Source organism: Melozone crissalis, unplaced genomic scaffold, assembly GCF_028551555.1.
Source record: "Melozone crissalis strain CALT ecotype California unplaced genomic scaffold, PUWL_Pcris_2 ptg000004l_1, whole genome shotgun sequence".
Taxonomy (NCBI): domain Eukaryota; kingdom Metazoa; phylum Chordata; class Aves; order Passeriformes; family Passerellidae; genus Melozone; species Melozone crissalis.
The window spans coordinates 21503454-21526592 of NW_026535782.1; the positions used below are offsets into that span (position 1 = coordinate 21503454).

General features: G+C 38.8%; 1 protein-coding gene across 1 annotated transcript in view; it reads right to left on the reverse strand.

Moving 5' to 3' along the window:
- ADAMTS20 (ADAM metallopeptidase with thrombospondin type 1 motif 20) overlaps window positions 1-22794 on the reverse strand; it is an 84850-nt gene extending 62056 nt beyond the window's left edge. Inside the window, exons 1-4 of the mRNA XM_054274800.1 lie at window positions 22704-22794; window positions 22041-22387; window positions 10524-10686; window positions 7041-7300 (exon numbers count right to left, since the gene is read on the reverse strand). Coding sequence (XP_054130775.1) covers window positions 7041-7300; window positions 10524-10686; window positions 22041-22387; window positions 22704-22794 — 861 coding nt within the window. The remainder of the gene's footprint in view (window positions 1-7040; window positions 7301-10523; window positions 10687-22040; window positions 22388-22703) is intronic.
- Between the last annotated feature and the right edge of the window lie 345 nt (window positions 22795-23139).

Sequence of the window (23139 nt, forward strand, 5' to 3'; positions counted from 1 at the left end):
TTTTTTCCTTTCTTTTTCCCCCCCTAAACATTGTATCACAAGATCTCATTTTCTTTCCTCTTGTCTGGTATACACAAGCATGGTACCAAGAAAATACAAACATTTATATCCCCTGAAAGAAACACAGCATCACTTCACAGCTTGGATGTCTTTTGTAGGCTCCAGAATCTTCTATGTATCACTGTAGTGCTGAAAGGATGTAAGATATCCAGGATCTGGGAGATTTCTCCTTCACATTTTCCAGTGTCATATTGATTCTATCATATACTTCATAAGACCCAAAAATTGTCTGAAGTAATGAGATATATGAGCAGCTACTGCTTCAGAGAAAGAGCCATGTTATTTCTGCTGGGGCTACTCCTATTCTGTGGCATGCATATTTCTGTACAAAACTGGCTTCCGCAAGTAGATCCTCATGGCAGCAAAGACTTCTCATACAAACTTGCACAAGTATACCTACGCCTCAGACTTCCCAATTTTTTCCCCTGCAAGTTTTAGTTCACCTACTGCCCCCTCACCCAAGTCTTGTTCAAGCTGCGATCCCCTCAGTTAACCAAGTAGAGGTTCTACATGTCACCTCATGGAGTGCTTTAGTGGAGGCAAAAGGAAAGAATACATACATGCCTTTTAAAGCCTGAGATGTCTTTTGTGTTGGTTTTGGCTAGGGTAGAAATATTATCTTCATACTAGCTGGTATAGGGGTATGTTTTGGATTTGTGCTGACCACAGGGTTGATAATACAGAGATGTTTTTATTATTGCTGAGCAGAGCTTACACAGAGCCAAGGCCTTTCCTGCTTTTCTTACTGCGACACTGGGAAGGAGACTGGGGGTGCCTGGGGGGCTGGCAGGAGACACAGCCAGGACAGGTGACCCAAACTGGCCACAGGGATATGCCAGACCATGTGCCATCGTGCTCAGTGTATGCATTGGGGGAAAGGAGGAGGAAGGGGGGACATTTGGAGTGGTGGCATTTGTCTTCCCCAGTAACCATTACATGTGATGGGGCCCTGCTCTCCTGGAGATGGCTGAACACCTGCCTCCCCATAGGAAACACTGAATAAATTCTTTGCTTTCCCTATTAAACTGCCTTTATCTCAACCCACGAGTTTCTAGCTTTTACCCTTCTGATTCTCTCCCTGATCGTGTTGGCGGGGGAGTGAGCAAGTGGTTGTGTGGGGCTTAGTTGCCAGCTGGGGACACCCCATCAGGAATGCCTGTGTTCTGTCTCCCCTCTAACCTGTAACTGAGATGAGTGTAAAGATACAGCTTTAATATTGCAGTAATTCAGAAGATGGTAACAGTCATGATCATCACCGTCTACAACTGTTCAATGAAAATACGTACCACAGTTAGATCACATCAAATGCCATCATGTACAGCACAATGTCAATCCATCCTTCCATTCAGAATCCAAAAGAAACGACCTTAAAAGAACATTTCAGAAGACACAGCCATTGACAGGCTGTTAAAAGCTACTCAGAGAAACACGAGTGTTGCTTGGCAAGATTGTCTCCTTATACTCCTCATTCCTATTCCTATATGAGATGGGTCCCAAGCAGTTTAAAGGAAGGCCTTTATCATAATTGGACAGTACCAAGACTTCACCTTAGAAGCACCTCTTGAACTACTGAAGAGAAAGTCATAGAGACAAGTCTAATCACTGAATCAACAACAAAAACCACCACCTAGACAAAAATTGTAGTAAATAATAATAACAGCAGTGAAATGTAAAGACATGCAAGTATGTGCCTGCCCACATACTGCAAAATAAAATCAGTTAGGAAAAAACTCTTAAAATTATTAAGTTCAACCAAACACTGCTAAGTCCTCTATAAAAACCTACTCCTAAGCACCATATTTACTTACCTCCAAGGATGGTGACTCCCCTGCTTCCCAGGGCAGCCTGTTACAATGCTTCACAACCCTCTCCATCACATATTTTTTTCTAAACCTTCCTGGTGCAGCTTGAAACCATTTTCTCTGGTCCTTCACTTGTTACTTGGGAGACAACACTGTTCCCCAACTCAATACAATCTCCTGACAGGTAGTCGTACACAATGGTAAGGTTCCCCTGTGCCTAATTTTTCTAGGTTAAATGCCTCCAGCTCCCTCAGCCACTCCTCATATGACTTGTGCTCCAGACCCTCCATCAGCCTTGTTGCCTTTCTCTGGCCATGCTCCAGGCACCTCAATGTCTTGGAGTGAAGGGCCCAGAACTGGACACAGCACTCAAGGTGCAGCCTCACCAGTGCTGAGCACAAGGGCACAATCACTGCCTTGGTGCTGCTGGCCACACTATTTCTCATACAAGGATGTCATTGGCCTTCCTTGGCTACCTGGGCACTCTAACATCTCTGTATTAGTTGATTAACCTCAAGATGTAGTGGGGTATCACTATGACATTTCATATACAGGCATCCTGGCGATGCAATTAAAGGACAGTCACAACTAAAGAATAGTTGGCTTTTATATCCCCACAGATACCCATAAGTCAAGATAAATATGAAGGCCAGCTTGGAGAATTTATATGAATGATACTTTGAAAATAATTGTTTCCAGCTATGCATACTTATTGGCACATAAACAAATACCCACTTTCATTTTAACCATGCCAAATGCACATGATCATGGGGTTTTATACACACAGAAGAAACATAATAAGGTATATCCTTGGCTTGTGCCAAGAAAAATATACCTTGTGCTGGCCTTCTAGCTTTTACTGGATAAGAGATAAAAAGCACTAAACATTCCTGTGGCTTTAATACTAATGCAATGATCTGAATGAGAAAGCGGAAAAATACACTACTGAGGTTCAAAGGAACAGATACAAGGTACAATATATTCACCCCTAAATTTTGAATGTAACCATATTCACTGCCTTTCAGATGGTAGCAATACAAATTAAATTATTAACCTATAAACTATTTAGGTCTACTGCCTATTTTTAAATGATGACTATAGACAAAATCAATATGCCAAATATTCTTAAAGGCATCAGTGTTTTCCCAGTGTGTTCTGGAAAGATGAACTGTTAACTATTGTATAGTATGAACTGCAAAGTATAAAAACAGTCTTTAAATTCACCCCATATATATTAAGATAAAATAATAGTCTGGTTTTAATGATGGGACACATTGGGGCACACACGCTTCCCATATAGGAGATACTTCACGATGATTGCTGATCATGATTGCAAAGAAAAGCATCAACAAGACTCTAGCTAGAAAAATTTTTAACTGTTAAATCCTACTAATCACTGCCTTCTATTACATATGTCAGTAAAAGATGGTAACCCTGAAACTTTTCCAAAGTTTTTGTCTTAACAAAAATCAAAAGCACCAGCTTTTAACACCATATTATAACAGTACTGTTTACCATGATACAACACCCTTTAGGGCTGGCTGCAAGTTAAATGATCTAAATTGATGTTGTCTCAATCCCCTCCTTGAATGCATGGCTCTCCCCTCCCATGCTCTGATTTCAGCATTCCCATGACTAGGCAGTCAGCCAAGTTCAGAGTCTGAGCAGCCCATCACAGCCCTACCACAGGTGGTTTTATATGTCATGACTTCTTTTCAAAAAGGCAAAACTACAAAGTTTTTCCTGCAAGCAGACTAAGAATGGACCTAGTAGGGTTGTTTTTACTATCAAACAAACTATATAAGCAGTACAGTACTTAAAAGGATGTCAATAATCAGGTTATTGATTCAGAAAATGAGGACAGTACCTCAAAATGTTTAATGGAACCAAATTTCAGGTGGTTTTGAATTTTACAGTAAACTCCAGTGTTTTAATGAATTATCTCAGTTGCTAAGTTCAAGCCTTCATGTCTGGGGCTCTGAACTTTCAGAACATAGTCTAAGTCCTCCAGTTACTAAATCTATTCAGGCAGTGCCTACTGCCTGCTCTGCTGATACAATACTTGGAGGAATAAGAAGAAACTGTGCAAGTTAAGCAATTACAGTATTCTTATTGTTTTATTTATTGTTTCACATTAAATAATATCACTCTTTGTGTTGAAATACAATAAAGTTTTTCATAAAATCCTATGGCAAAGGTACTCCTTCTATCTTGAAGTACATATTTCAATCAGAATGAGTAAGTATTTCCAAGATATAATGTAAGTAATGTGAATACTCATATTGCCAACATTTATGCAGTTTTCTTTAAAGGGATTACTTGCATGCTGAGAGCTAAGCCTTTTCAGGTTGAATTGGATGAGTGACAAGATACTTAAAACCCTAAAAATATTTAGCAGTATATTTCAGTTCTTATTTTCCACTCATAAAACAGCAGCAAGTTTGCTTTGGTGGCTTTGTTGATGCTAAAAAAAGCCCCAAAGAAAATAAAAGAAAAATGGGCAAGGATTTCAAAGGTTCTTCTGGGAGCTAGATGTCTAAGTTGCATTGAATTTAATGTGATTGATATGCTTAAAGTTTTTAGGTTTCTTTAATATCCAAGCCAGAACCAAATAACCTTAAAAGTTTCAGAATTATTACAAGAGTAAAGTGTAATGCTTCAATTAAAATGCCAGCAACCTGACTATTTCCCTTAACAGAAGTTGCTTGACCAGATACTAGTACCAGTAAAATTTAATAACCAAAGCTATCTGTATAATGGCAGAAAGGATAAAATTTAAAAGTTTAATTTCTTTCCTTTATAGGCTATCAAATAAGACCAAAAATGGTTCCATTTCAAACACTAAGAGGCTGTGGGTCAAGAAATGACCCACAAGCATACTGATAAATTCTAATGCAGATTACATAGCAAAGAATGGTAGTCACTTGTTTTCCTATCCTTCACATTTTTTTACTAGTTTACAGAAAAATAACTGTTATGGATAAGAAGTTATAGAAGGCTGTATATTCATTCACATTATTTGTGTGACTAATATCTATATCAGGAGAGGGTTGGATTAGATGATTTCCACTTGTTCTGTGATTCCAAGCCATTGCTGAAAATGCTTGGAAGAAATCAAAAGGGAAGGGATACAAGCTGGGATTTGTATTCTGCGGGGGAAATGGAGGCAGGAGAAGGGAGAGTGCGTGGAATTTACTGAACTGTAAAGAAAATATTTTAAAAATAAGATCTGAATTTATACTTTTTATATCTGCATTTATAAAAGCTCAACGTTACTAGAAATAACATCTTAAGAAATTTTTCTTTCAAGATTATTTTCTTCTGCGTATATATATTTTTATATATATATATATTTATATGTATGTGGAATAGAGCTGCCAACAGATGCAAGCAATAGATCTTACCACCTTCAGAGGCATTCAGAGATATTACACTCACATTAAAGATGCAGTGGCCTATTGAAGGCTATTACCCCAAAGCTAGCAGTAAGTGTCAAACCCCAGTTTTACAGTACAGGTAGGAAAGCACAAGAAAGAAATGACAAGGTTTTTAGAAAAGAACTGGTATTCTTTCACTCATACAGTATATGTTAAATACTAGATCTTAAAAACAGTTCATGTATGGGTTATCTTTAATAGCAATTATACAATGCTTATCTTATTCACCTAAAAGTCCAACTGTGCAAGACAAATATGGCACTGTAAGGAATAGTACTTGAATGTACAACATCTACAGATGCAAGAATAATGATTTCTTCTTAAAAAAAAATCAGGAATTACCTATAATCACAACAAGGCCTCATGAAATAGATATAATAAATGTTCCCTTTCATCTTATTGTAAAGTGCTCTAAAAAACAGCTTCTATTTTAAAGTAATGTCTTTACCACTTCACTTTGTTCCTTAGTAAACCTCTTTAATAAAGGAAGTAACTATAAAAAAATTGCATCTTAGGGATTAATTGTTTCAAAAAGAATTCCTCTGTACTGTAAGAGGCAAAAGAACTTTCAGTATGGATTTTTTTTTTTGGTAATACATGAACTTTTGTACCTTCACACCACTAAAAGTAGAAAAATTCAGAAGGCTTACATTAACATATGCTAATCTCCCTCAAAACATTATTTTTCTTACAAACTAATTAAAAGAAACTCCATGTTCTCAATTTACATACCTACATCATCTGTGTAATAGATGGCAGCAGCTCTGGTGTCATCAGCTGGAGATGTGGATATTAGAGTGAGCAGAATTCAGCTCAGTTCTCTAAGTGCCTATTACCCAGCGCCCCTTCACGCACCATAGGTTATCAGAATGCACAACTGGCAGATGCAACACATGTTTTACATGTTTTACAGGAGACTTGCACAGCTTGCTGAAGCAGCAGCTGAAGCCACATCAGATGTCCTACAACATCCTAAATGGCATGGGGCACTTTTATGAAGCAAGTTAATTAATCATGGTAAAACTACAGTGCTATTCTGTTCATCCAAAGTAGATGTCTGTAACTGGTCAAGTTAAAAGCCATCTAAAAGCAGATGTCTCTATAGATACTTATGTGATAGGTGCTTTAATTTGCTACCCCCAAGGTAGATGTAGTTTCATATAAATTAAGCTTCCTGAATAGATGTAAGGACAGAAATCTATGAATAATTACAATGCAGAATATGTTAGCATGCCTTTTCCTAACAGATTATTCAAGTGATGTCAAGGTAAAACTTTTGATTTTAGAGCTTACTGTACTATATTCTGAATCATTTTTGGTTCAAGAAAGAATTTACCACATAAAGATCACAAATAAATTATACCAACTCTAAGTCTGACCCATAGTGATCTGAAGTTTCTTGAAAAAGTGAAAAACTAGGATTACTATAACCAAGCTTTTTTTTTTCACAATGCCATTTAATATCTGTCTGCTGTAATTAATATGTATTTTTCACACCCTGAAACTTAAGAATTCTTCTAAAGCAACAGAAAATCAGGAAATGGATCTCATAATTTCACGTACACATGGTATACTGCATTAAACTGAAAAGATCCAATTTTGACCCATCTTTTTTATTTATGTTTATGTAAACTCTTTTTATTATACAGAATTTGATCAAACCAGAAGACAGGAAAGTTGCAGAAAAGAAAACAACAGAACAGAAATAATTAAAATTCCTAATGCTTAAGAACTTACTTACTATTGACATCAGAGTTAGTACATAGTGCTGTAAATTCTGCCCATGGTGACGAACCATTTTGGTGTCAGCTGTGACCATCACTTCTACATATCTTGGATAGGAAAGAAAACGTTTCTTCCTGGAATGTGGATTGCCACCATCCTCTGTGGAGATGTTATTTAAAGCATACTCTGAACTGAGAGACTTCTGTAAAATGCTGCTCTTTTCATCTAAACTGCTGAAGGTTGGATGTAATAAAGTGCTCTTCTGCAACTCTTTCTCTGTAAAATAAAAAGATTTATTGTTGAATGCAGTTGTTAAATACAAAGGCAAAAGGCTGCCCAAAATAGAAAAACTTGTATTTATGATCATATTTCCAAGAGAAACTGTGGAAGCATTAAAAAAAACCCCCAAAACACAGAAGACTGTAATAGGAACACCAAATGAGATGTCTTGAATATTTTTAAATAGTTCTATCATAAATGGATTATTTGTTACAAATTAGTTAAGACACAGCAATACTACACAGTTCCTAGAAAGCAGTATAATCCAAACAGGAAGGCTGGAAGGAGATAAGCACTACAGCTTACTCAGTACAACAAAGGACACAAGTTAGTTAAACAAAATGCATTTTTATGCACAAACTTTTGGCACCAGAAGAACAAATAAAATCAAACTACTTCCAACTCCTGAATTCAAGTCTTTACTGACTTTCAAATTCACATAACATGATATTTAAATAAATATGGAGTTTAACTTCATAAGCAAGTACACACCAAAAGCCTTAAGTGATCTCTTTGACAGTTTTGTAAATATTCATTATGTAGAATTAGGCTCTAGGAAACACACGATCTACTCAGATATCTTCAAACTAAGTACTGTAATACTTCCAATTATACTGTGTAGTCCAGCCAACAAATGCTTCTGATGCCTGATACAGAAAAACAATGCCTTTACCAGAGTCACCTTAGATCACATAAAAATACCCAACAGAGAAGCGTATCTGAATTCTCACTGCCCTCTAGCACTTGAGCAGCTAACTGGGCACTCCAGCCCCTTCAGAGGAAACCTCCACTGTCTTTGTGGAAACTTGATTTCCCTCTTAAAAAGTAGCCAAAGGATATGTCTCCTAATCATTTTATTCTAATGACTTAGTGACCACAGCACTGACCCAAGAATTCAGAAACCACACTTCTGTCACCCTCAACTTGAGAGGATTTAAATCTACACATTCCATTATTCAAGGGAAGAGCCCTCATGTCTAAACTGTAAGGTATTTTTGAGAGATCCACAGTTTGTCTTCCTTAAAGTTAGGGTACAATATGGCAAGAAAGAAAAACAGTAGTGACAACAGCAATTACTTTACTGAGTAATTGCTTAAAAATCAATCACAAAATAAAGCTATATGAATCATGAAGCCATTAGCACTAACAATGAGGGGAGAAAGCAGGGGCTGGCTCTGAAGAGCAACTAGTTCAATAGTATCCACATATACTCTTATGTGTTTAGACTAAGTTGGATGCACTGAAGAGAACTGGCTGAAGCAATTTCATACACACAATCTTTACTAGGTCACAGAAAGTGTCTGAGATTCCAGAGTACTGGCAAAACGGGAAATAATACTCAGATTTAAAGGGAGATTTCAAAGATTATCTAAATTTATGGATCAAACAAATCAAGAACAGATCAAATTAATTTTGTTTACCAACACCATAAATCAACAAGTGGATAAGTAATAGCTATGAGACTTATCCAAAACCTATTCTGGCAAACTCTGATGAGCTTCCATGTCTAAAAGAAACAGAACTTATGGACTGAGGAGATGCAATAAATATCCTATCCTGACCTGAATAAGGCATATATTAGAGTTGCAAAAAATTTCTTCATTGGCAAACTAGTTTTAGAAGAAAACAGTACAAAGTGGAGAAAAGATTTTTTTAGACAATTTTAGAATTACCATGGCCCAATTTCAAACTAAAAATATGTATTGACTGGTATGTTCCTCCATATCATCTGTCAAGGTTCCTTTACTAGAGAAAGAGAAACTTTCATGATTCCAAGTAATGATATAAGTTGTTCTTCTGCAAAGAAAAGATATGAATAACCAAGCAAGACTAGCATTAAAGGAGACACATCATTTTTAGAACATAAACATAGAAACACAAAGCTTTTCTTCATAAACATTTCTGCAGCTTCATTGCCCCCAAACTGACAGTAAGCCCTAGCTCACAATCTCTTATAATTGTTCCAAAAAATGAAAAGGCAGAAAACAACTATGTTCTTAATGCCTGAAGCCTTTTTGTCACACTAGCTTGTTTAGATTAAAGAAAAAAGTTGCAAAACTAATTGAAAGACCTCTCATTTGGTTCAGTACATATTATTTATCGTTTAATAAACAAAGGCATAGGAATAAGAACATTTGCTTGAAGTGGTTATTTTCTGGCCTTAATAGCTATGGGAAAGCAAAATTCTCAAAAGAATGTTTTCGACTACAAAATATGTTATAAAAAATTTCCAAAATTAATAACACTAATCACCCAAGCTTTTTTTTTATCTTTATGTTTTTAACCATCTACACAGATATTCCTCAAGAAGAGTTCCAGTCAAAGTTCCCTGTTCAGCCCAGTAACTGATCAGGGAGCTGATCTTCCTTGCTGGCTCAGCTTTCAGCACATAGGGATGGCATTCCCCAGGCGTTTCCCTGCACCTGTAAAATTTCTTCCTTAAATTATGTCCAGCCTTCCTGTTCCCCTTTGTTATTAAGGACTGTTTCCCAAGGGACACTTTGAACCAGTGCCCTGAATAGGCCAAAGTCCACCCTCTGAAAGTTCAAGGCAGAGGTTCTGTTGACCCCCTTCCTTTAACCTTGAATAATACTAAATATTATGAATATATGGTGTAAATAAATTATTAAAATACCCACAAGGACAAACATTTACAATAATGGGTAAGATTAGATTGTATTAAATTAATGACTAATATTAGATACTTCCATTATTAAGGAAGACAGAAGTTCATGTATTATCTGCTAGACTTGCAGTAAGTTCATTATCTTTTATTATCTGCTAGAATTGCAGTTAGTTCATTATCTTTTGTGAATATAAGCAACAGCTCCTGTGGATCTACTATTTCAATGTTTACATATGGGACAATGTAGGACAAAGCAAACCCCACCAGAGTTCTTGCAACATCATGGGTTTTTCTTATATGTACATTCAGTCCTACTTTTGAATTTGCTACTGTCACAAAACAAAAGGAAAAGCTGACAAGCTTATGTCAAAGAAATGTGTAGGTTCTAATGGCACGATGTGGAGAAAAATTATTTACATATATATATACACATATATATAATATTAATTAATTAATATATATAAATATATAAACAAAATTATATATATATATATATATATATATATATATATATAAAATAAAATCTTGCTTTTTTTTTCTTTAGAACAACTGACATTTGAAAAAGGCACAATGAAATTTAAAGTATGACTCTACCTGAAACTTCACAAGGTTTATAGGATTTCTGATACTCTTTTTTAAGTTCATCATGCCTGTATATAAGATGTGGTTTGTTATGTTCATCTTCATGTTCACCTCCATCCGCTTTCATCAGAGGTTCTAAAATGTATTCACCATCATGTGCCTTGAAGGTGCCCATCTGAAAGCAAGAGAAGTAATTTAGTTATTTTCCACTGAAAATACTGATGTAAAAATAATTCTCATTGAAATAAAAGCTATTTATGGTAACATTTTGAGGTTAATAATCATACACATGCATGTCAGACAGGGGAAACTCCAATAAAACCTGGAAGGTAAGGCAAGAGAAGTTTGCTTTCAGGGACTTAACCCACCAGAATAACTCAGATTACCTCACATATTAACAATGTATTAAAGGTAATTAAAATAAGAGTTATGAAACAAAGGAGATCACAAAAATATAGAGAAACCAGGTATAACCAAGCAGGACCAGTTGGGAACTGTGTAAAGGTGTTGTGGAGAGCAGAGGCCATCAAGAAATTCAGAATTTGACTGCTGTCAATTGACTGCTGACTGGACTGACTTGTTGCCTTCTTTCCTTAACATAATTTATATAGTATTCTTCTTCCAAAATTGCATTTCCCCCATAGATTAGAAACAGTGTTAATATGGTATTATTTTTGAAGATTTTTAACTGGAGCAGAAGTCAAAGTTGACACTATTAAAGTATCTTTTATCCTGGATTCCCCCAAAACACTCCCCATCCCTGGCCACCACAGACACACATGGTTACCTATGTAACGGGAGCCACAGTAACTTGATTACTAACAAAAGCACTGGCACAGACACAAAGAACAAAAATTAAGCTCCTTTCCCCCAGCCCCCTGCCCCATAATCCTTTCAATTATGAAATCCTAAAGCAGACTCTGTTCTTTCTCACTGCACTTCTAACTGAATTCATCATTTCCCATGGCTTAAGTACTCCACCTCAGGAGACTACGAGGAGGAAGAAAGAATTCCATCAAATTATTTTCAAACTTTTTAGCAACTTCCTGACTTCAGCCAATTAAACACATCAAGTGAGTAGGTACATCCTGATAGATGTTTTGCCACTAAAGCATAAGATTGACCAAAAAGACAACAGCAACAACATACATAATACGGTTTAAGAGATTAAATGCTCATGTCAGCCTTGAAACTCACGGTTATAGAGAGAGTAGCAGAGCAGGATAAATGAGAACAGAATCAAGAATAGGGCTTTTTCAAACAACCCACTAAGTTTTCTAACCTACTAACTGCTGCAGTCTACTTTAGTGTCCAGGGTATTGTACTGAAATTATAATTTCCCCTTGAATTTGGGATCCTTCTAAGCAGTTATCAGCTGTCAATCTGTAAGAGTCTGCTAGTCTGACACATGGCTGAAGCCTATCTGCAATCTTGTCTGATATATAACATTATTAGAGATAATGTCAACACATTGTGGATGAATCCTCTGCACCAGCTTTGTTGCAGAATGAAAAAAGACATCTAAATAGTATTTTCATTTCAAGACTGTTTAAATCTAACTCACAGAAGCACTTTTCCCCCTCAGTTTCATTTAAATTCTTTGCAAGTAGTCTTCATGCTGGATCCTTTATACATTCAGTTTAGCCTTCTCACATGCAGTGTTTCCAGGGAATGTAATTTGTAGAGGACAGCAGATCGAGTGTACCAAGAACAGCCTGGAAAGGGCTTCAGGAAAACAGACATGCCACAGCTTGTCAGTTAGTCTTAAGGCACAACCTTTTAGGTTTGTAATGGCAGGGACAGACAAGAGCCTGTCACTCAGGGACAAAGCATCAATTCCTGTTAAGGTTCATGTTTTATTACATATACTATTATAAAGTCCCAGTTAACAAAATGTCATAAATCTGACCCTATACTATTTGTCAACACTCACATGCTAATTAATTATTTTCTCCTGATATACGAAAACCCATATTTCTACATAACAGATATTTAAAGTATGTTCTTCCAGATTTAAGCAAGAACTTTATTGTTCCTGCTTTATTTTCCACATACATTTTACTTCCCTCCTATTCTTTCAAACAGGTGGAGCAGATAATCTGGGTTTGTCTCTTCAAGATCTTTTCCAACAAACAGACAAGGAATGGTTTCAGTTACAACACACAGATTATAAGAACAATACCCCGGAATTTACAAGGAAAGAGTTCATACCACATTCTAAATTAAACTTTCAAAATATCAGACTTCCACTGGAAAAGATAAACCGCAGCAACAAGGCAGTATTATTTTTCTATGATTTCATTCTTAAAAAAAAAAAGTAAAACTCCCAAACAAAACATAAGACATATGTTTTTGACTGAGTCTCCTCACTTCAAAACTTCCCAATAACAGACCACAAATTTACAGGCCAAAAAGTTAGGACAGACAGCTAGATGGACAGAATCCTCCAGTATGATTCCTGGCCTCAAAATTATTCCTAGCTTTTTTTTCACGTCAAAAGATTAACACAAGACAGTACGTTTGTGTCCTTAAGACTAGAGAGTCCACCTCTACAGATACTTGGGACAATCATTTTAGAAAAATGGATTCAGCTGTCAAGCTTCCTTTTGCTCACTCTTTGGCCCACCGATTCTCAGAGAGTATCCCAGGATCAATGGCCTGTTTAGATATGGAAAAAATAGCTGAGCAAAAATCTATAATGCAAAAAGCTTTCATTCTTTCTACAATGAAATCTCTCCTCTTCAACAATGTATGGGTAAAGAAGCAATTACTACCACTGAGTAGTTATGAAGGGCTCCTATCTGTAGTCTATGACAAATTTTTGCACATCACTGAACACACTATGTTGTATGGGAGAAAGAGCAAAAATTAAGAGATCAAGCAGTGTTCTATCTTAAGAAAGGTATTTGGTATTTGTCATTCAAAGCCAAAGAAGACATTGAACTTGTAGCCACCAATTCCAATCCTCCAAATCTGCCATGAAACTACATGATTTGTTCCTCATTTTCCTAACACATGCATCTACAAAAATTCAGTCACCAGTTACACTGCCTGTTTACAGTCCTCCAGCCAGGAAAGTGATACTTCATGTGGTGACAGATTCTGCTGATACAAATGGAGCTATTGCTGCATCTTGGACACACAAGGAAAAGAGCTGTGAGATCCAAATGAAGAATACTTTTGGTAAAATGAAATAAAGAAAAGTCACTTAGATGTACAGAGGTAGGTTGCTGAAACAGGAGCACAAGCATTTGCAGGAAATTAAATCAGAAATGAACTGGATTTATTTATCATCTACAGATGCCTCTCAAATCATCTAACATGAAAGCTGCCTGAATCATTCTATTTCTGTTCTTCAGATAAAGAGATAAAAGTACATTTAAAGATCCCTTCAGTAAAAGTAGACTACAAAATTGAAAACAGTCTCCTGCACATCATAAATAAATGGTCCAAAGAAGAAGTGCTACCCAGCACTATGCATATGCATAGATTTGAGAAAATTTATGAGAAAGCCCACATGAGAATGATAATTTATATTTTGGATTTTAAATATTATGAATGATCTAGACACTTTAGATTAAATCAAGGTTCAGGAGATCAACACAGCTACTCACTATATGGTATAACTTAGTGGTTTAAAGTGGCTTAAAGCTGTATAGTCTTAACCAATATTAACTCTATTGCAAGAGTTATAGAAGTAAATATTGCAAAATTATGATTAAAGAATGTACTATGCTCATATACAAATTACATCTTTGTCTACAAAGTTTTCAGAACACATGGAAAACATAAGGGATATATAGCAGATTTCAGAAATGAGGAATCAGTATGTTCAACATCACAATTGGAATTGTTTCATCAAAACTCTAAAAGAACAAATGAAGCTCTGGAAAACTTGGCTCTAAACTGTCAGACTCCTTCCCAGATAAGCTCCACTCCTGTGCTCAAGTACTTCTCATGCCCTCAAAGCATGACTTCTTAACTCACTTGAAAACCTGTAAGTAGTTTATAGCAAGAGCACTTTAACAGTCAAAGTAATTTACAAAATCCCTTCCTTTTATACTATTCTCTTCCCCTCTGCTATCCCTCCTCTTTTGATTATTCAAATCTCTTGAATCATATAAGAATCCCTCCCCCTTTTTCTTCCTGCTTCGCTGTTACAATATTTTATGATGAAAGACTTAAGAAACATTGCTTAATTAAAGAAAAAAGTATTACAGTGATCATGGTACACTGTCAACATTTGGAAAAAGTATTTCTGCTAGAAGATAATTCAGCTAGAAACACAATAAGAGATAGCAGTTCAAGCTAATGCATTAAAATCAGAGCTAATATAATTGAAATAAGAAAATAGTAATAAAATCATAAATTTTTATTTTTCCCTCACCAGGGAAGAAATATCTAGCAAAAAAGTTTTCTGGTAGGAAACATTTTAGAAGTGATTGAAAGCAACATTATGTTTGAAGTTCTTAGAGAATAAAATTCTAAAAGTTTGTTATAGGCATCTAACTACATCTTACAATTTCTGTGATGTTAAGATTGCATGAGCTGACTATAATCACACCACTAAAATAATTGATGGGGCATTCACCAGGACGTGTCCTGGTCTGCAAAGACACCTGAGCTTTGGTTAGATAAAATTTCTTAATTCCAGATTGAAACTTAAGTTCCATGTAAGTGCTTAAAGGGATTTTACCTATTTGTATGTTTAGACCATGCCTTACCAATAAACATACGATAACCAGGAGTTTCTAAATAAAATTTGTAGCCAAAACAGAGGGGCTAAACAGCAAAACACTTGAGAGAATGTTAAAAAAAAACAATCTCAAAGCCACCAGGAAAGAGCATTGGTTCATGGAAATAAACAAGATTCAGTGGAGTGGAAGGAAGAGAGAGGGGCAATTTATTTATTTATTTTTATCTTTATATACAATTCACAGTGAACAAGCTAGACAAGCCAACTAAAAATATGCATAACAACTTTTTTTAATAGATATATACATGGAGATTCCATTACAGAAAAGCAGTTATACAATGCCTGTTGACTTTGGCAAAACAAAATGTATAAATACATACAGGGATTTTCCTGCTTGTTTGGGGGTTACTTTGGGAGGGAGTAAGTTGTTGGCTTTTATTTTAGAGTTTTAGGGGATTTAGTTTTAACACCTCAACTATCATCAAGCTAAGTATTCTGACAGAACACAGATCTACAGGATCCATACACTTTATCTTGAAGGAAACTCCATCATATCATCTCTCCTGTCTCAGAAAATGTCAAGCAAATTTACACTTGCAACTTATCTCTGTTTAAAGAGAACTTCCTGGTTTGATGTTTTTAAGTAGATGCAGAACCACCTTTTTATCTCACTGGGAGATGAATAGCTCCATCCAGTCCTTCTGACCTCATAAGCACCATCACAGGCAGTTATCACTCAAGGGCACACAAGCTATGGTTAGATTTTCACCCTAGTCAGCCACACAGTAAGCTACCTTGAGTACTTGTGTAAATATGTGCATTCCCAGAAGATATTAACTGTTCTCAGTGTCTGGCTTTGCTATCTTAATCTTGCCATTTTCTACATGAGGGTATGTCTGAAACAGAATTGAGACTACTGCAGATACACTATCTCATACGGGAAGCCTATCTATTCCCCAAGAGTACAAAGTTTCCTGAGATCCATGACAGCTAAATGTTGACTGCCACCTGGGACTGGAAGCATTAAGTTCAGACAAAAAAAAGAAAACCCACACACAACCCCTCCCCCCCACCTATTTGCACACCAGTAATTTAGTTTAGTGACAGTAAAGGGCCATAAGTTGTGTACTCTGCCCTTCCCTGACACAGAAACTTCTGTGTATTTCCTCAAAGTTTAATGAACATGTGTTTGTGTATATATATAAACAGATAAAAGTAAATCAAAGTTCCTCTGGCTGCCCAGAGCATACCAGCAAATTCACCTGGGTCATATAGATCCAAACAATAAAAGCAGCAGTTGAGAACAAGCTACAGCCATCAAAACAATTTATTTGGCAACATATGGGCAAAGAATGTGACCAAGGAGTTATCAATGAAAGGCCACTAGATACAGGACACGGGCAGAAGGCAGCCCAGGGATGGCTCAGCACCCTTGACATAAAATGTTGCATAGGCACATCCTCTCTGTTGAGAGGACAATTCCTGCAGAATTTTGCTGGTGAACAAGTAGACACATACTCAGGTCCTACTGCTTTAGATAAAACATTTTCTGTGACAGACCTTCAGCTGCACAATCTGCAACTCCACATATCTTCTCAGTTTATAACTGCAATTACCACCTGTATTTGCTGATCTGTGCTGGCCTATGTGTGAAGGTATAGCATCTGGGGAAGCATTTCCAGGAAAAGTTGAGATGCAAAGAGCCTGAGGAAAACATACTGGAGAAGATTCAGGGTTTTCAAAACAGCTGTAGAGGGGACCTAAATTGTCTCGCTATTTTGCAACAAGCCAAAAAGAAAGAATATTTTATCTTAAACTTGCAAAGTAAAACCTTTTACTTAAAACCCCTTTGTGCTGATCAGAGACAGAGCAAATGCTCAGGATTATAATGGAAACACTGAAACTCTTCCTGTTTTGCAGATCCAGAGCCAGAGTCTCACCTTATATACACGTATGACACAGGAAACCAGAACTACCATGTGGAAGTCTTCAGATCACCCAGTCAGTAGCAGTAAGACTTTGTTTGCTCAAGCAAGAATCAATTGCCTTGAGCTGACATTTTAATAGGATTGTTTTCCTAGCTTCTGATGGAATCAGTATATTAAGATAAAAAAAACTATGAAATCCAGTATGTGCCTTATGGATATTTACAGCATTATAAATGTAAACCAAATGCGAAAACTATCCTGCCTTCCAGATTTAGAAAGTATCTTTTTTGAAGTGACAGCTTAGAAGTTAAAGCATTAAATTACCTCAAGGCAAGCATATTTTCTAGTTACAAGTGTTAAAAGTTTCTTGGAAAAAACAATTTAGTTTCACTCACTGAGGTTGTTAGTACTAAGGAGCACAAAACCAGGGGGCAAATCTCTGGGGTTTGTCACCTGCACTAGATCTGCACAAGAAACTGGATGCTGGCTATGCTAGCAGTAGCTTCTAGCAAGTTTTTGGGCTTTGGACTGTTGGACTTTTTAACCAATTAAAAATCATAGTTTTTTAGGACAAATTCCAAGACTGCTTACTTTTCCCTAAAAGGAGCCACTTTACCAATCCATAGCAGCAGACAGAGCTGTTTTCAGAACCTCTGAGAAAGGTGATTCACTGACCCAGATTAATAAAAAATAAACACAACCTCCTGTGCTGAGGATTGTGAAGACCCACACTTAGGTTTATACTCCTGCCCTTCTCAAGACTAAAGTAGGTCTGATGTGCAGTAAGGGAGCATCGCCAAAGGGCTTCCTCCTGCTGAGGAAGACACTTGTCACACTCCAAAGCTACATTAGAACAAAGTGGCCCTGCCTTCCTGGACTGCAGGCAAATCCACACAAGAAGAGATTCATGTGCACTTTTCTACTGCTAACTACTGCCTGCCAGTGAGCATGTGAAATTGCTCTACACACGAGAGACCAGACACCCAAAAGAATGTATTTTTTCCTTCTTTCTTACCTTTTCATCTCTCACAGTAGTCACATAAAACACCTTTGGCACTTAAGCATTCTTCTAGCTCACAAAAACTGATTTTAACTGTTCTCAGCATCAGCCAACACCCTCCTAACCCCTGATAAAAAATACCAGGTTTCTCAACAGACTAAATAAACCATTTCTGTAGCATTCATTTAGGATGATGAAAAAAGAAGCCAACCAAAAAAAGTTCCTTTCTTTAGATGGGCCCTGCTAGGAATTGAAGGTGCATTCTAGTTAGAATAAGGGAGTTAACATCATTTATAAGACACTTCATTCACTGGTATTAGCTTGTATTTGTCCTTAAGCTCATAAATCACATGTTCTCAAAAGTGAAATTATTTTTAACTATTTGGGGATTTACCTCTTTGATTTTGCTGTCTGCCCAACCTTTGAAAGGTATATTTAGTCTACAGGCATCCAGGGACATCCTCAGCAGATCCCATTCCCTGTTTGTAGGAAGCTATAACTGACTAAGGCAATAAAAGCAAAAAATATGGAACTTCAGAAAATAAAGTGAAATACAGCATGAAATCTCAAAAATTACTCTAAAGATGCAAGAAATATGCCTGTATGTGATCAGATGTTCAGCTAGGCACCCAGGCCATCACTCCAAATGACCTTCTGCCTTTGATGGATCCCAAAGTTCCCTAATTATACACTCCCTCCTTGCAATTACTACAGACTCCCTGCTGACCTTCTAATCTCCCTGTGCCATTTGCACCCCTGAACCCAGGGCATGCTCTGAAATGCAACACAACAGAACTGCATACAGGGTGTCAGGGGCCATTAAGCAAGGCTCCGTGGGTACTCTGGGTTGTAGGTGCTCTTAGCACACACAGGAAAAGGCTTAATGGAGGGTGAAATGGCAAATCAGGGTGGAGGGGGACAACACACTCAACCTAAGAATGCAAAGAAAGGAAAGAAAGAAGGAACTTGAGGAAAACTGAAGCTGTGATGAATGCAGTCAGACCTTGGGGATAGATGCCTACAGGATAAAGTGAACACAAGTTCCTGGTCTCACTTCACATGACTCGGGCACATATCCTGAGCAATTTTTAAAATTCCATTGTTACACTCCCTATACCTTTATAACTGAGTACAAGTCATTTTCTCCTCCCTAGTTTTTACAGCATTGATCAAATACAAGCAATTCTCTCATATATGCAAAGCTGGAAGACAGTTCAAAGCAGTATCATAACTTCCATACACTAAGCTCAAGTTCAGCAATCCTACAAAGAGAAAGGACTTTACCTAAAATGAATATAATGCAAAGCTACTGAGTCACTAGCCTGGTTTCTACCCTCTTGCTCCCAATAAATAGTATCTGACCTCAGCAGCAGTCAGACTTTAAATGTTTGGATGCACTCATGAAGCTTGGCACTGTTCATTAAGGGGCAATAACTGATTAATGTATTTTTTCAGGTACATTTGTTGAATGCACAAACCCATGAAATTTTACAAGCTTTGAGGATGAAAACATCTTTTTACTAATTTTTGAGGGTAGTCCCATCTAGGAATAGGGAATGCATTCAGGGAGGACAAGATCTCACAGGATAATTCCACGTGGTCTGTAGTTCCCTCTTTTCACATTCATTCTTCTCTAAACTCCAAAAAAGTTTTCTCCTTTGGCAGTTGCACAGGGCAGAAAACATTTGCTTTGAATCCATGAGGATGAGGAAGAACATTAGCTTGAAGGTTCTGAGTCAGGCTGGAGGACACTGTGCAGTTACAGGCAATCAGTTGGCTGTGCCCACCACACAATCCCTCCCTGGAAAACTTTAGGCACATCCCACAGAAGTGCAACAGCATCCATGGAGGCTCTGCTTCCTATTCTGAAAACCATCACCACTGAGGGGAAAGCAGACACAACCCTGGCTATGCTACATACTTTCCAAGGCTGTATCTGCCTGGGCAGAAAGTGAAATGAGAGGGGAGAGAAAGCCCTGAGAGCAGCAAGACAGAGAGGTCTTTGCTGGTGGTCAGACCAGGCACTCTGTGAGCCAGCAATGACTGAGGACATGAAGCACAGCTGGAAGCTGCAGTGACAAGTTCACACAGCTCATCTAGAAGGGGGAAAGGCCTAAGTTAAAGGCACTCAGAGATTTCTGACCATACACATACATGATGATACTGCAATGTATCAGTAAGGAAGAGGGGGGAGAGAAATAAGAAGTGAGACATTCAGCCTGTTGCAGGCAAGAAGATGATCCTGTGATTAAGAATTTGAGAACTGATAAATAAGGTATTTGAGACAACTTTTAGCAGCAGTAAGTACAGGTTTTGATGAAAAGTTACTTTTAATGTGCGTGGTTCCTTCAAGTAATGCAAAGCAACAGTTTACAGGAATAGAATTCAAACAGGCAACAAAGATTGTTGAAAGTGGAAATTCTTAGAACTTCTCATATTTTTCTGTAAAAAGTATGCCACTATTCTCAATGACATAACATTTGAGCATCTATTAAAACATGAAACATGGAAGAAATAAACCAAAACCAAGCATATTTGTGATACCTCATCTTTCCTTCTCCTTGTAAACATACTACTCTCTCTCTTAGTAAACATATTAAGATATCTGGTATAGTTTTGAATTGAGCTTTGGATAATATAGTCAAGAACCAATGACAGTTATTTGTAAAGCCAGATATATAGATAAAACTTAAGATGAATACAGAATTACTGTTTTCAAATGCTTGCTTCATCACTAATTTCCAAGGACTAACCAAAGTCCACACACCTCAACCCAAGGACAAGATGGAATATATCCAAATATCCAAGAAGCACAAGAAAGAGGTGTTTCTTTCAAATAGCAGTTATTTCTGGTTCTCTCTTCTATCCTGTCTATCACCCTCTATTAATACACATCACACAGTCCTAAATACATCCAACCAATTGCATTCTATTTTGTGTAGGCTACTAGAAAGAGCCTAGTGTATGAAGTTGGATTTTCTTGAGGTCCCAAAAATAAGAGTCTTGCACCTTTAATTTCTTAAGTGACTGCAAAAAAATGGAACAACGCCAACTTCAATTCACAGTAATATTTACAATGCTGTATTTCTACAGTGTGCCTGTCACACAACTTGTCCTTGGCCTTTCAATAAGTAGTGATGTGGCAAAGCACAAAGTATCAGTCTTCGTGTTTCTAGGCACAAAACTATAAAATTTAGCAACACAGTACAATTGTTTTCAAAGACAGTTGTGTGATGCTATTTCTCCTTATCACTTTGGAAGACATAATAAATGCTATCAAGGGATAAGTACAAAATGTGTATCATTGCAGTTTTGATTTGTCTACTCAATACAATTCTTAAGAAGGGTTTCACAGACACACTTCCACTGAAGTTTGGAAATTTCCTATTCCCTTTTAGCAGAAATGTGTTTAGAGAGCACTGCTGCACATTTACTAGGATACAACATACCTTTACAGCATTGTTGAAAGCTGAGGAAGAAACTGACCAACACCAGCTCTTCTCTCACCATCTCAACTACCATTACTCCTCACCCACAACCACAATATCTGTTAAGCTACAAATACATAACTGATGCAACTGACAGCATCATTTTGTCAAGACAATAGCTTACTGTGTTTCTAAGGCATGCTTTTCCCCTCCGTTATAACGCTCTTGGTGTCAGGAGTTACATCAACCAACTACATTACTGGCCAGCAAGAGATCCTTTGAAAGCGGCATTTGTATATCCCACCAGAGAAGTATCATCATGACTGCACACTGCTGATGCCAAGACATTTCATTACCAACTACTTGGAATGATGCCCAAGAATTTCCAGCTTAGCTCTCCAGCAAAGGCATCCCACTACATTTCTTTCAGGGAGGAGAATATGAATGGAGACAGGAAGCAGTGACCAACATGCTTACCAAACCACCACAGATGCTGAAGACAGCCATGTGCGTTTCCTGGGCATTGACATGCCCGCGGTAAAAACAGTGCCGCAAATCAGGGGACGGCTGTTTCTGCGGGGCCCCGACGTGCACCACCGTGTACTGAGCAGCGAGGAAGCCTGCATCAGCACTCAAGTTCAGCTGGAAGACCTGCCCGTATGCTCTGAGCTGGTAATGTGTCCGGAAAGCAGCGGGCTCCAGCTGTGCCTCCAAACTCCTTTTCCTCCTTCTGAAGTGATGCGTGTGCGGGAAAACTTCTCCAAACTCATTCACTCGGACAGGTGTGATGATTTCGTAAGAGGAGAGCTGCTTCACCAAGGTCTCTGTAACAGAAAACAGGAGGCTCAGCCTGACACCGCAGCACAGCAGCAACGCCCGGCCGGCACCCGCACGGCTGCGGGCACGGCACTCGTGGCGCCAGCCCGGGGTCCGGTGACAGCCGGGGGCGGGGGGCTGCCGCCAGCCCGCTCGGCGAGACCCGCGGCCGCCCGGCCCCGCCACTCGCCGCCGCCGGGAGCCAGCGCTGCCTCCTCCCGCCCACCCGCCCGCCGGGGAGCGGCGGCTGCCCCGGAGGGCACGGCGCCCGCCGCAGGGCCACGACCCCCGGGCCGGTCGCCGCCTTTGCTGCCGCTCGCTTACCTTGTCCGGGGTGGAAGCGGACTCCCCACGACGCGGTGACGAGCAGGGAGAGGGGGCACAGCAGAGCCGCCAGCCGCCTCGCCCCCCGCATGGCTCGCTCCGCGGCGGCCGTGCCCGCAGCGCCCCCGGGCCGCCGCCGCCTCAGCGCCCGCCGGCCGCCCGGGCCGGCCCCGGCTCCTCCATGCGCCCCGCGCCCCTCCTGGCGTCCCGCCGCCTCCGCGGCTCCGCACACGCCCGCGGGAAGCCGCCCCGCGCCCGCGCTCCCTCTCCTCCCGCCCCTCGCCTCCGCTCCCCCAGCTCGCTCTCCGCCGCCGGGGTGGGCGAGGGCGGCCCTTCCCTTCCCGTCCCTGCCTCCGCCTCCCGTGCCGCTGCCCCTGCGACCGGCGGGGCGGCGCGGAGATGCCCGCTGCCCTCAGGCGGGGCCATCCCGCACCTC